At 45.2% G+C, this 13,118-nt stretch overlaps 1 protein-coding gene across 5 annotated transcripts in view; it reads right to left on the reverse strand.

Moving 5' to 3' along the window:
- Positions 1-921: 921 nt before the first annotated feature.
- Positions 922-13,118, reverse strand: part of LOC135386337 (protein roadkill-like) — a 144,774-nt gene continuing 132,577 nt past the window's right edge. For 4 of the 5 annotated variants that reach the window (XM_064616188.1, XM_064616189.1, XM_064616186.1 and 1 more), the window contains 5 exons: positions 12,837-12,988; positions 10,745-10,872; positions 9,503-9,680; positions 5,475-5,796; positions 922-3,042 (listed from right to left, as the gene is read on the reverse strand). In XM_064616188.1, coding sequence (XP_064472258.1) covers positions 2,895-3,042; positions 5,475-5,796; positions 9,503-9,680; positions 10,745-10,872; positions 12,837-12,988 — 928 coding nt within the window. In that variant the 3' untranslated portion in view covers positions 922-2,894. The remainder of the gene's footprint in view (positions 3,043-5,474; positions 5,797-9,502; positions 9,681-10,744; positions 10,873-12,836; positions 12,989-13,118) is intronic. The other variant, XM_064616187.1, reaches the window with a different exon arrangement.

A 13,118-nucleotide genomic window follows, 5' to 3' on the forward strand; every position in this document is an offset into this window, starting at 1 on the left:
CTTTGGTGTAGTTTCCCCGTGACTTTCACATTGGGATTTGAGATTGGAAACCCCGTTTTGTCCGTTGGCATGGTAACGCACAAGGGGGGAAAAATCGTTTTATATGTACACGTGACTAAACGACCGTGGGGCAATTCCCTTTTGAATTTCAGAGCTAGGAAGGGGAATTGTGGGTATCCGGTAGCACTTGCGAGACAGGTTTTGTTGCCAGGAACAGAGATGCTAGTCGACAGGAATAATGTGTAACTGATGATCCTTTGAGGTCAGTTTCAGTTCATGGTGACAAGACACACACATAATCTGTATCTGGTAGCAACGTCAGAATTACAAGCTGGAAGCGTCTGCTTGCTTGACCAAATTACATTTTCGATTTAATTAACTGGTCCAATGTTGTATGAGAAGAAATCACTCGAAAGGGACTGTTGCTCAAAATAGAAATGCATCATAATGACAAACAAAGTGTGATACTGCATTTTTTTCTTTTTTCTTTTCTTTTAAACAGAAGCACTGGCAACAAACCCTGTCTACATATACTATGAAGAATGAAACACTAAATTCTCTCATTCCTTATAACCTGAATGACGAACCACAAGTTCTGCGAGCATTATTCACTGTAACGATCACCGTAAATGCTGGGAAAATGTAGTGTGCATTTCCAGAATTTCGTTCGACATTATATCGTGGCTCCAAACTACGTCAAATGATGCTAGACTTATCCCAGAAACGTTGGTCCATGAACACCGAGACAGATTTCCATTTCTGGTGAAAATCGAGACAATTTGACGGGGGGGTTCCACATTTTCGTATCTGTCCTGAGGAATCCCGAGTGATTACCCGAGAAGAACGCTTAAAAAAAATTCCTTCCTTGCAAGTACTTCCAGAACAACACAACTTCTTTGGACTACTGCAAGCAAAAGGTGCTGCCACACAAATGCCGTTTATTATTCTACCGTAGCTAGAGGAAAATCTAGAATTAAAACCCGCGCAGGAACGTAAGGACTGGGCCAAACACACTTCGTCTGACGAAGGCAATTTAACCAAAGAGTCGTACTCTATTGAAACAGACAACATATCCTTGACAATCTCCCGTTTCCCAACGGTATCACACTATCTTGCTCGTTTAATTTATCTCTCCACGTGCCAATATCAAACTGATTTCAGCCAACGGTCCTTGTCTGACAAAAGCCTTGTGACCGGAACAATACCCTTGCCATCCTTCTCAAGTGGGACTGAAATATCGCACCTTCCTTCTTAACTTATCTCAAAATCTCGAACATATAATTTCTGAAGACTGCAAGTGCATGGGGAAAGCAAATGCTCCAGGGGAGATACCCTCTGAATTCCCTTCGGAAACAAGATTCGATAGTGCAAAACCCCCACTCCGATTCGCATACTGGCCTCGAACACATTCCCATGAGCCTTGGCCCAAGCAACACAACATGTAGGCCCAATAATGGTCCAATCTTGGCAATACCGGCCCAATATTGGTCCGAGATTGGACCAACAGAGGCTCAGAGAGGACCAATATTGGGCCAATCTTCGACCAATTTGGTCCAATCTTGGACCAATATTGGTCCTCTTTGGGCCTCTATTGGTCCAATCTCGGACCAATATTGGGCCGGTGTTGCCAAAATTGGACCAATAGAGGCTCAAAGAGGACCAATCTTCGACCAATTTGGTCCAATCTTGGGCCTACTCTTTCTACTCTAATCTTCTACTCCTCTTTGGGCCTCTATTGGTCCAATCTCGGACCAATATTGGGCCAAGATCTTGTGCTGCTTGGGGGGGGGGACTCGGTATTTGTAGCCCGCATGCGCTGGGCTCGAGATCACCGTGCATTTTTCTGTCAGTATGACTTTGCGATAGGAAACGAGAATGCGGTTGGCTCTCTGTAGGAGCAGTTCTTGTTTTCTTCTTCTTCTTTCTTGCACACACACGCGCTCGCTCGCGTAAGCACCGAGCACGACGAATGTTCACCAGTGCTCCGCGATGAGAGTCCGCCGGCGTCGTCGTCATCGTCGCCGCTCGGAGCGGTGGGACATGTTTTTGGCAGTGACTTGATGACTTGTGAAGGGAGTCCTGAGTGCAAGGAAGGAGGAGGCAAAGAGAGAGAGAAAAAAAAATGCTGCGGGAGGGAAGAAAGAATAAAACGCCAAAAACCATCTCTCTTTTTTTTTTTTGTAAACCCTAATTATTCACACAAACAGTCCGAGCGTAGTTCGACACGGTCCTCCCACTCCTTTCTCTGTAGGCCTGCTGGCTAGGCTGTAACCGCCTTTCGAGGAGTGTTGCGAAGTATTAGTTGCAGGGGTGGAGTGGTCTCATTTTCTTGTGCAGTCAAGCAACTCCGTAGTAGATAACTTCTGTTCGTCACCCATGCAGTTTTTGTACTGGCTAAATTTTTGGGATAAAACCATCCGCGCATCACGCGTTAGGTGTACGAGGGTCTTGAAATTCGCCGTTTTCTAATGATTAAGCTAAAACGCCGACCTCCTCCCCGTGATATTTCTAAAACTTGGTATCTATAAAACGCATTAAAAAAAAAAAAAAAAAAAACAAGACGACATAATGTACAACTCGTATATAATCTGGCCAATCGGTGATGTCTGTACTGCAACCTCCTCTCGTTAGACCAAGGTAAACCTGCCGCCTGCGAACGCAGCCCAAAACGTTCAGCAACGATCCGCGAAAAGTCCGGATAACGTGTCACCACATCCGCAGTCTGTACACAAAGCACCGCGGCAGACGTTGCCGTCATCGCGGCTGTCATTCTCAGCCCCGCGGTTGGAGCCATGGAGTCCATTTTTTTCGGCACTGCACTATCCACCACAAGGGGTCGTCCGCCAACTTCAGGGTTGTCACTGCGGGACGACTACCACCACCAGGTGGCCTTCCTAGGACTGTTTAATGCGCTTGCGAGGTGGTCCGATGGGGGGTATCTGCTGGGTGGCGAGCGCTCGAAACGCCTCGGCGATTAGGTGCGGCTGCCGATGGACCATGGTCTTCCAGCCGGCAGTCTCCATGACGTCCGTGGCATGTCTGCTGGGAGGCAGAACAAGAGCAAGGGAAAGTGTCAAATTCTCGCCCCACAGGTGTAGCAGTTAACTGTTTTGGTCATTGTACAACATTTGTTGCTGCTGTGATATGGAACATTTAACTCGAATGCTGTTTTGGGATATCCCACAGATATCGCATGGATGTCCAGATATTCAGGACGTTCACGACCTTGTAGGGATATCCTGGGGATATTAGTGGGTTTACTGGGTTGAGCTTGGGCAAAAGGCTTGACAAAGCATGCATTCTCCTTTTCCCAATGTACATCAGCAGCAAGTAGTTACTCACTTTATGCTGTTAGTTGCAGCTATGACATGCAGCTCAGAAGTTACTTGACAACCACCACCACCAAGCTTATTTTGCTATTATGATTGGGGAGTTTCATTGCCAGGAACTCCCCAATCATAATGGGCAGATGTCACGTTGACTTTCAGGGTAATACGGAGCGAACAAAGGCTCTATTAATTGAAAACGTAGCGTATGACCTCCTCTTAACGACCAAAGATGCTGGCAAATAAAGTAAACATAAAGGCTGTTTGCGTATATTTTTCAGATATTCTTGCGCTGAAATCAGCATTAGTTTGAGGGGCCAACTAATTATTTTGGTTTCAGGGGATCATCAAAATTAAAGGTGCAGTAAAGGCAGTAGAGCTGCAATCTCAGAAAATTTTTCCCTGAGCCCTCAACACACTTATGTCACAATTTTCGTCCCAACTGCACTCGTAGTCTTTTAGAAAATTAAAACTTACGGGCAACACCGTGCCGATGTCACGACCAACTGCGCATTGCTTATCAAGTACGGCGGCAAAACTACATTGCATGCGCATAACACTGGGCCTAAAACGAAAGTCGGCTACGTGTCGGCTGTGTAGACATCATGAGCAGCAAGCCAGTCGGGAACATTGAAAATTATGGGCAGTACCGTGCCACAGTCACCACCAACTGCGCATTGCTTATCAAGTACGGCGGCAAAACTACATTGCATGCGCATAACACTGGGCACTAATACGGAAGTCGGCTACGTGTCGGCTGTGTAGTCATCATGAGCAGCAAGGCAGTCGGGAACATTGAAAATTACGGGCAGCACCGTGCCGAAGTCACCACCAACTGCGCATTGCTTATCAAGTACGGTGGCAAAACTACATTGCATGCGCATAACACTGGGCCTAAAACGAAAGTCGGCTACGTGTCGGCTGTGTAGTCATCATGAGCAGCAAGGCAGTCGGGAACATTGACAATTACGGGCAGCACCGTGCCGAAGTCATGAACAGCTGCACATTGCTCGTCAAGTACAGCAGCAAAACTACATTGCATGCACATAACACTGGGCCTAAAATGAAAGTCGGCTCAGTGTCGGCTGTGTAGTGATCATGAGCAGCAAGTCAGTCGCTTGCTTGACAAATTAGGGATTATTCCGCACCAGACGTCGCTCCGAGCCGTTCTACCACAATTTTTATGAACCAAATACATTTAGCATTCCTCGTCACACATATAACTTGTTGTGCCGGGTTTACAAGCAAAGAGCTGTTAAACTATGCTGCCAACATAACCTCTCTGTCTGCTGCGTTACGATACCTTTAAATGTTTTTCACATGTACAGGCACTTTCTTGTGCCACGAAAAATTGCAAAAGTCAATAAAAAAAAAAGTGAAAAAGATGACAGTTCCATGCAGCTAAAAAAAAATCTTGAACGAAAAGCAAAGCAAAATATGTAGAGCCTGAAGTTTTAGGGTTTTACCCGATTCTTCCCCGAATTTGCACCCCGAATTGAAGGTTGCCTCTTTAGGGTGAAACCCCGATTTTTACCCGGCAAATTGCCCTCACTGGGATGTCTGTAGGAATGCACTAACTTACTCAGAACATCAGTTCTTTCATGACTAACTTACTTGTTTGGCAGAAAAATGCAGTTACATCACCGTTTGTACCAAACCGCTACAATTTTTAGTTTGAATGACTGAGCCCGATTTCTCCCCAAATTTAGCGTACTGCAAGTTTTTTTCACCCGAAGCTGCGCGAATTTAGTGCACGTTTTTATTTACCAGATTTTTACCCCCCCCCCGAACGTAGGAAAAAAATACTTCCCGAAAACTTCAGGCTCTAATAATAACACATATTTAATATCGCAAAGCTCTATAACGATTCTGTGTTACGGTTTTTGCGTAGATTTGCGACCTTGCAGATATACAACATCCGGACTTTGGACAGGCCGTCGCCGTATGCAGAAAAATGCAGAATTTCCAGAATTTCAGTGCAGAATTTCGATTTTTTTAAAATTACGGATTACCCCCCCCCCCCCCCATTGTAGGAAAAAATATTTCCCGAAAACAACTTCGGGCTCTCAAAATGTGCGGCCTCTTTCAGATACGAATAAATACATTTCCAACGCGAAGACAGCCGACAGGAGTGGCTCAGGTACTCACGTGTTGATGAAGTCGATGGCGTGCGCCTTGAGCTGATCCGCGCTGTGCATGTCCGCCAGGATGAGCACTTCGGCCGCCGTCTCCACGGAGAGGTTAGAGCAGAGGGCCTCCTCGCACATCACCTTGAGCCGTTCTAGCGCGTACTTGTCGGCCGCCGCCAACAGGTCGTCCGCCATCCGCTCCAGGCTGGGTGCTCTGCCCGTGTAGATGAAGCGCAACATCTCCCTCAGCACCTCGTGGTCCATGTCCGTTATCTCCACTCTGTTCTGTTTCTTCTCCTCCATTTCGTGTTCGAACATGGCGGCAAACACTGGTGAACGAGCTGCGCGCGAGACATATTTTACACGAGTTAAAATATAAGTTAAAATATAAATGTCTGTTGTAATCTTACGTGAAGGTTGTATGCGTGTGTAGATGGTTTTTGATATACAGGGTGTCCCAGAAAACGTGTCATTGAATTATAATTAAAAAACTACGCCACCTAGAACCATGCGGTCAAAGGCATTTGTTCTTATTAGGTTTTTGCCACCTTGTAAAGGTAATGTCATGTACCCCAAGTTTAATTATGCAAATATTTGCGAACTGAACTCAGAAATTTGCCAAGGGAAGGTCACTTTTTTACCCCACCAATATGAAGAGCGTGCCGAATTCACTCCAATTCATGATAATTGACAGTGACATTCACGAGCTATCCCATCGGAAAAAATAGCCGAATATCATGCTTTTCGGAGCACCGAACCATAACGCGCGATGTCTTTTTGAGCGCAATCGCTCGCAGTGCGACGAAAGGAGGTTCCGAAGCCAGCCCAAGGAGTGATAGTAGAAAAAGTAACAGTTCTTAAAATTGGGAGAGGGAAAGCATTATCCCAGCGAAAGTCGGACGTGATAAGCCATGCCTGCGTTATCTCTTTTTGCGATGCCGGGGTGGGCTGGGTTTCCAACCTCCTTTCGTCGGACTGACAAAGATTGCGCTGAAAAATTAATCGTGCGCTATTCTGTGCGACCTCCGTAGAGCATGATGTTCGGCTATTTTTTCCGGTGGGACAGCTCCTGAATATCCCTGTCAATTATCATTAATTTGAGTAAATTAGACACTCTCTTCACATTGGTGGGGTAAAAAAGTGACATTTACTAGGCAAATTTCCGAGTTCAGTTCGCAAAAATTTACATAATTAAACTTACGATACACGACATTCACATGAGGAGGTGGCAAAAACCCAGTAAGAACAAATGCCGTTGACCGCATGACTCTAGGTGGTGTAGTTTTTTTATTATAATTCAATGACACGTTTTCTGGGACACCCTGTATGGTATATGCATGTGTTCGAGGTTCATCTAAATTTTCTGTATATCCGCGGCTGCTACGGAGCAAGATGTTTCTCCGTGTGTATGTAATCCCACTCCTTTTTTGGCGTCTAAGATGCTAGAAGTATAAATAAATAAATAAGATTTTATACAGTCTCATGGTGTCTACCAAACTGTAGCCCTCAAATTTCACTGACTTTTCCAGCTGAATTTCGAGCAAATTCCCTGGCCAAAACAAAAGGGAACTTGGTGTCTGCTCCTACGTTTTGATACAGAATCATTTAGAGCCTGAAGTTTTAGGGTTTTACCCGATTCTTCCCCGAACTGAAGGCTGCCCCTTTAGGGTGAAACCCGATTTTTACCTGGCAAATTGCTCTCACTGGGATGTCTGCAGGAATGCATTAATTTACTTGTTTGGCAGAAAAATTCAGTTACATCAGCATTTGTACCAAACCACAGCAGTTAGTTGAGTAACTGAGCCCGATTTCACCCCGAATTTAGCATTTCACAAGTTTTTTTCACCAGAATTCACATGAATCTAGTGCGATTTTTATCCCCCAAATTTAGAAAAAAATATTTCCCCAAAAATTCGGGCTCTAAGAATCATTTATTGAATTCAAACAAACAGGATACAAGTACATGTTTCTCGTTACTGTTTAAGAGAACAGATTTTTTTTTTTTCTGCAGTAGGGAGACATAGTACTGTGCCTCATTTATGACTAGGGCGTGACTTTTTAGGGTTAAACCCGTATTTACCACCCGCCCGATATTTACCACCCGAATGAAATCTGTAAAATTCGGGTTTAACCCGAATCTACCCGAAAACATCCGGCTCGCGTGGCACACTCGTAAGCGTGCGTTAAAATAAAGTTTGATAACATTGCTAAACATTAGTTCCATGTTAAGACAAATTTTTAGTTTAAACAAAAAAATCACCCGAACACACCCGAATTCCTGACGACAGAATATGCCGTAACGGGATTTAACCCGAATACACCCGAATTTTCGAATGAAAAATATCACCCGATATTTACCCCCCGAATTTGGCCAAAAATAAAACCCGAAAAAGTCAGGCCTTATGACCAGTCTTTTTTGTTGTTGTTGTCGTTGTTAAAGGTCACTTATTATTAATAGAATAGTTAGGAAGCAAGCGAGCTAGTGATATAGATCCATACTGAAGAAGAGAAGCCACGAGGGACACAGAAAAAAAAAAGGGGGGGACAAACACAACGTTGTGTTTGTATTTGTAGTTTCATTTTGTCTCGGGGAAATTTTCCACTCAGCTTAGACACACGAGATCAGGGAGCCGCGAGCCTAAAGCCCGAATCCCATAACAAGCGACACGCGGCAGATACACGCGAGAAGCGACAAAATCGACGTCACTGCCGCCACACGAGCGTCAAAAAAGCTCTGTCGCGGCTCAATATTTCTGCATCTACTCCCAGTAGATATTTGTAGCATGTCGCTGAGTTCGTTGCCTGTTGTTTGACAAAACCAGCTAGATTTGGCGGCGTGAAGCAAGAACTGAACGCGTGGGCAAGGGAGAGGGTGGAGAGGGCAACCAACAAAACTAGCAGACGAAGAAGTGGGCGGGGCGTTGGGTACTTCAACCGCAGCGCCACTGCGTTACGGCAAATATTACATAGCAACTTCATTACAATTTCTCCTCGTTTTGACGAATGAAATACTATTTTTGGTATATTTATGGCAATTTACAACTTAGCTCGAATAAAATAAGCATTGCTTCTCCAAAAACATCATTTCTCGGTGACGAAATGTCGCTGCTCAAATGGACCAGGAAGTCGCGCCATGACCAGACGCGACAGCGACAAATTCTGCAGCGCGTCGCGTGTCGCTTGTTATGGGGTCCGCGCTTTAGACACACGAGATCAGGGAGCCGCGAGCCTAACCTGGCGTAGCCACTTCTGAGGAGTCACTGCAGAGAGGGCGTGAACTGCGCGTCCATATACACAATGTGCTTCGTTGTCGAAGAGCCTGGCGATCCTCAAAGACAGCCTTAAAAAAGGGCCTAAACGATATCTTTAGAGACACGCCAAGCTACCCTTAGGAACTAAAAAGCAGTCGTAGCCTGGGGATCACACCTCGTGCCTCTCAGCTTGGATAGCGATGAACGTAGAAGCAAAATGCAAGCTAGGCCGGCGTATGGTGACGCGTTCCTCCGTGCTTAAAATCAAAATTGGGGCCTGACTTTTTCGGGTTTTATTTTTGGCCGAATTCGGGGGTAAATATCGGGCGATATTTTTCATTCGAAAATTCGGGTGTATTTGGGTTAAATCCCGTTACGGCACATTCTGTCGTCAGGAATTCGGGTGTATTCGGGTGATTTTTTTTTTGTTTAATAAAAATTTGTCTTAACATGGAACTAAGGTTTAGCAATGTTATCAAACTTTATTTTAATGCACGCTTATGACTGTGCCACGCGACCCGGATGTCTTTGGGTAGATTCGGTTTAAACCCGAATTTTACAGATTTCGTTCGGGGGGTAAATATCAGGCGGATACGGGTTTAACCCTAAAAAGTCAGGCCCTAATCAAAATCTGTGTTTTGCTGCGACCAACATTGAAAGCCGCGGAATCCCAAGATCCCTGGTGCTAACGATATCATTTTTAGCAACGGTTGGCCTTTATCGTGTTATGTGGTCAAGTTTTGTTTTGGTTTTCGGCCTAGTGAAGGTAGGACAGCGTGAAAGAACAGGATCTCACCAGCAAGGATAGCTTTGTGAGCGTAGAACTCTCGGCCATTGACGCTGAGGATGACGTCGCTGAATTTTTGACTTTCGAAGAGGTGACCCAGGTCGTCTGATAACCGGCACTCGGGCACTTTGAACTGGATGGCGTTGTTCTGGCCAGAGATGTTGACAGAGTCTGCTACCACGCTCACCTGAAAAAAGCGTAAATGTGTACCCTTTTATCGCAACGTGTCATTTCGTGACATGTACTGGCTGTCCACACTAGAGATGCGAAGCCCCGGGAAAAAAAAAAAAGAACTGAAATTTTGGGGAAGAACCAGTTTCTTTTCGTTTTTTCCCTCGTCTCCTGAAAAACAGCCCAACATTTCCAGGTGACAAAGTTCAAAAATGTTAATTTTCGTGCCTTTTAGCAGAGATGCGGTTGGCAGGAAGTACGGCATCTTCATTAGCGACGACCAAGTGTACATTCGAGGAACGATTACGTTACGGTCAATTAAATCGAGCCACCATGCGGCCACATTCAACCTTCCTTCTCGGAGCCTGGCTCGCACGTGCGTCGGTCTTCGACGGCGGCGGGTAGGCATTTCGCGCCGTTTGCAAATGAGGTCCAGGATTTTCCTTTATCGTTGTAACCGGGGTCCGTCGACTCCAAGACCAGAGATGCGAAGCCCCGAAAAAAAAAAAACCCCGGAAATTTGAAAAAAAAAAAAAAAAAAAAAACCAATTATTTTCGGTTTTTTTCCTCGTCTCCAGAAAAATTGCGCAAAATTTCAAGGCGACGAAACTCAAAAATGTAAATTTCCGTGCCGTTTATGCGTTCCAACCCGCCAACAGTGCCTTAGGTGCCTCTAATCCGTCAACAACCACCAACTTAGAGCTCCGTCTGGCTGCTCCAAGCGATCGCCATCGCATACACATCATGTCGGAGTGGACAGGTTGTTCCAAGTACCTATCACTGAGTAGACAGCAGTCTCATGGGACGCTCTTCATTTCAGCTTTCCTCGAACCCTCGAAGACCGAAATAATCTCAAAATTATCACCGTTTCCCCATCTACGATAATTTTACTGCAAGCTTCACCCAGTTTTTAAAAAAATAGATACAAAAGAAAGCAAAAAAAAAAAAAAAAAAGAGAGAAAGAACACTGTTTATTGGCTTTGCCAAAATGTTAGCCTAGTAACACCCTGTATATGCCTGCACACAGTGTGTGGAGCAACTGTATTTGTATTCTCCCGCAAAAAAAAGAGTGGTACAAACCTCGCAGTAGAGCGTGAGCTTGTCATCGGGAAGTAATCCGTTGGCTTCATCAAGCAAGAAGTCCCTCCGGATGAACTTCTTGAAGCCCCAGTCCTTCCCTTGTACGAACCTGTATGCCCGTTGGCTCTCTGAAAAGCCACGCAGGACGAGTTTAATACCAAACGCACGGTGCATGTTACGTACACCTTCACATACTTCATGGGTACCGTAATTTCACATGTATAAGCCGCACTGTGGATAAGCCGCAGGCCGCGTTTTTAGGAACGTTTTGAAAATTTTCTGGCAGATGAGCCGCACCGCAGATAAGCCGCAGGACGCGTTTTTAGGAACGTTTTGAAAATTTTCTGGCAGATAAGCCGCACCGCAGATAAACCGCAGGACGCGTTTTTAGGAACGTTTTGAAAATTTCTGGCAGATAAGCCGCAGGACGCGTTTTTAGGAACGTTTTGAAAATTTCTGGCAGATAAGCCACAGGACGTGTTTTTAGGAACGCTTTGAAAATTTCTGGCAGATAAGCCGCACCACAGCTAAGCCGCAGGACGCGTTTTTAGGAACGTTTCGAAAATTTTCTGGCAGATATGCCGCGGGCAATAGGAGACGACTGATTTGTGCGACAAAGAAGACCATAGGGAAGGCCATAAACCCCATGGTCCATACTCCGGGGTCGGCATGGTGTACAACAAAGGAGGTCAGCTCTAGAGTTCTACCAATATCGGATTGTGCCCTTGTTGGGCGTTTTTTTCGTGGATTGATGGGTCAGTGGTCTTCCAGAAGACGTGAATCACTGTCACCGCTTTCGTTCAAGCTGCTTGGGGGAATGCACCACGAAGATCAATCTACTCGAATGCGGACCCGTCCCTGTTACGCACTGTTCTTGCATCGGCAGGGCAGTGCTGTTCCAGAGACACTGTCGGCCCTTTCGTTAAAACCCCGGCGTATGGGGAAAATACCGGGAAAAAATAATCATCAGATAAGCCGCAGAGCGCCCGTGAGAAAAAAAAAAAAAATCACGCATAAGCCGTGGCTAATACGCGTGAAATTACGGTACTCTATGTCTTGGCAATATTTGGATAAAGTTCCTTTTTTTTGTAATCCGCAATTAATGTGCAGTGTTTAATATTCAGGGCGCATGCATAAGCTTTACAAAAAAGAATAACTTAAGGGAACAGTAAAATAGTGAAAAGAACCGAAGGAGCTATCAGGAATCACCCACGCAAAATTTGCCTCGTCATTGCAAAATTGAGGTTAGAAAAATGCCCTCAAAGCAGTGCCGTGTGTCCTTATCTCCTGGAGTGACGTGACTGGATTAGTTTGATGTAGCATCATGGCTTAGCATCATGGCTTAGCATCATGGCTTAGCATCATGGCTTAGCATCATGGCTTAGCATCATGGCTTAGCATCATGGCTTAGCATCATGGCTTAGCATCATGGCTTAGCATCATGGCTTAGCATCATGGCTTAGCATCATGGCTTAGCATCATGGCTTAGCATCATGGCTTAGCATCATGGCTTAGCATCATGGCTTAGCATCATGGCTTAGCATCATGGCTTAGCATCATGGCTTAGCATCATGGCTTAGCATCATGGCTTAGCGCATGGCATAGCATGGCATGACGTAGCATCATGGCATAGCAACATTTAACAACAGGGCTTTCTGTGTGGACGTACCTGATTCCCATCGCGAACATTAGGTTTCGAGTGCCAATGCGTATTCTGAGGTGTCATCTTGTTTGTTATCCTCACATTTTCGCTCCCATCCATGTGTTTGTCGCAAACATTAACGCGGTTACACTTTTCAAAATCCAACTAATGTTCATACCTGTTGTTAACCGCTATGCATTATTACGTACATTTTGTCTAATATTTACTATCAGTGTATATTTATTGTGTTATGTTTCGAGGTGCACCAATCGGAAGGTTTTTGGGCACTGTGTCAAAAAACATCAGCGGATCCACACGGACAAGTCTCAACCTGTCGACCACCGCGGCTGCACTGTGGAGTGCCTACGTTGTATCTGCGTTGCATTCTCCACACACCACTCCTTCAGTGAAAAAAAGCAAAGAGCTGATGAAAACATAGCAGAATCTTACCCATGGCCTTGGTCTCCTCCCGTTTCGCATTTAGGATTGAGAACTTGAACTTTGCGCGCACTTCACTTTTGTTGCACGAAACTAGTAGTAGGTATAGGGATAGATAGTCCTTGCTCTCTTCGTCAAGACCCTTGGGGTTCACCCTCAGGCACCTAGGAGAGTAACAACGATAAAATGAGTGAGTGATTGAGGTTTTTCTGGCGCATGAGTGACTAGGGCTATTATGCACCAACCGATAAAATCACTGGTAGTAGTAGATATTATAATAAATACAGGATGTCG

Source organism: Ornithodoros turicata, chromosome 2, assembly GCF_037126465.1.
Source record: "Ornithodoros turicata isolate Travis chromosome 2, ASM3712646v1, whole genome shotgun sequence".
Lineage (NCBI taxonomy): Eukaryota > Metazoa > Arthropoda > Arachnida > Ixodida > Argasidae > Ornithodoros > Ornithodoros turicata.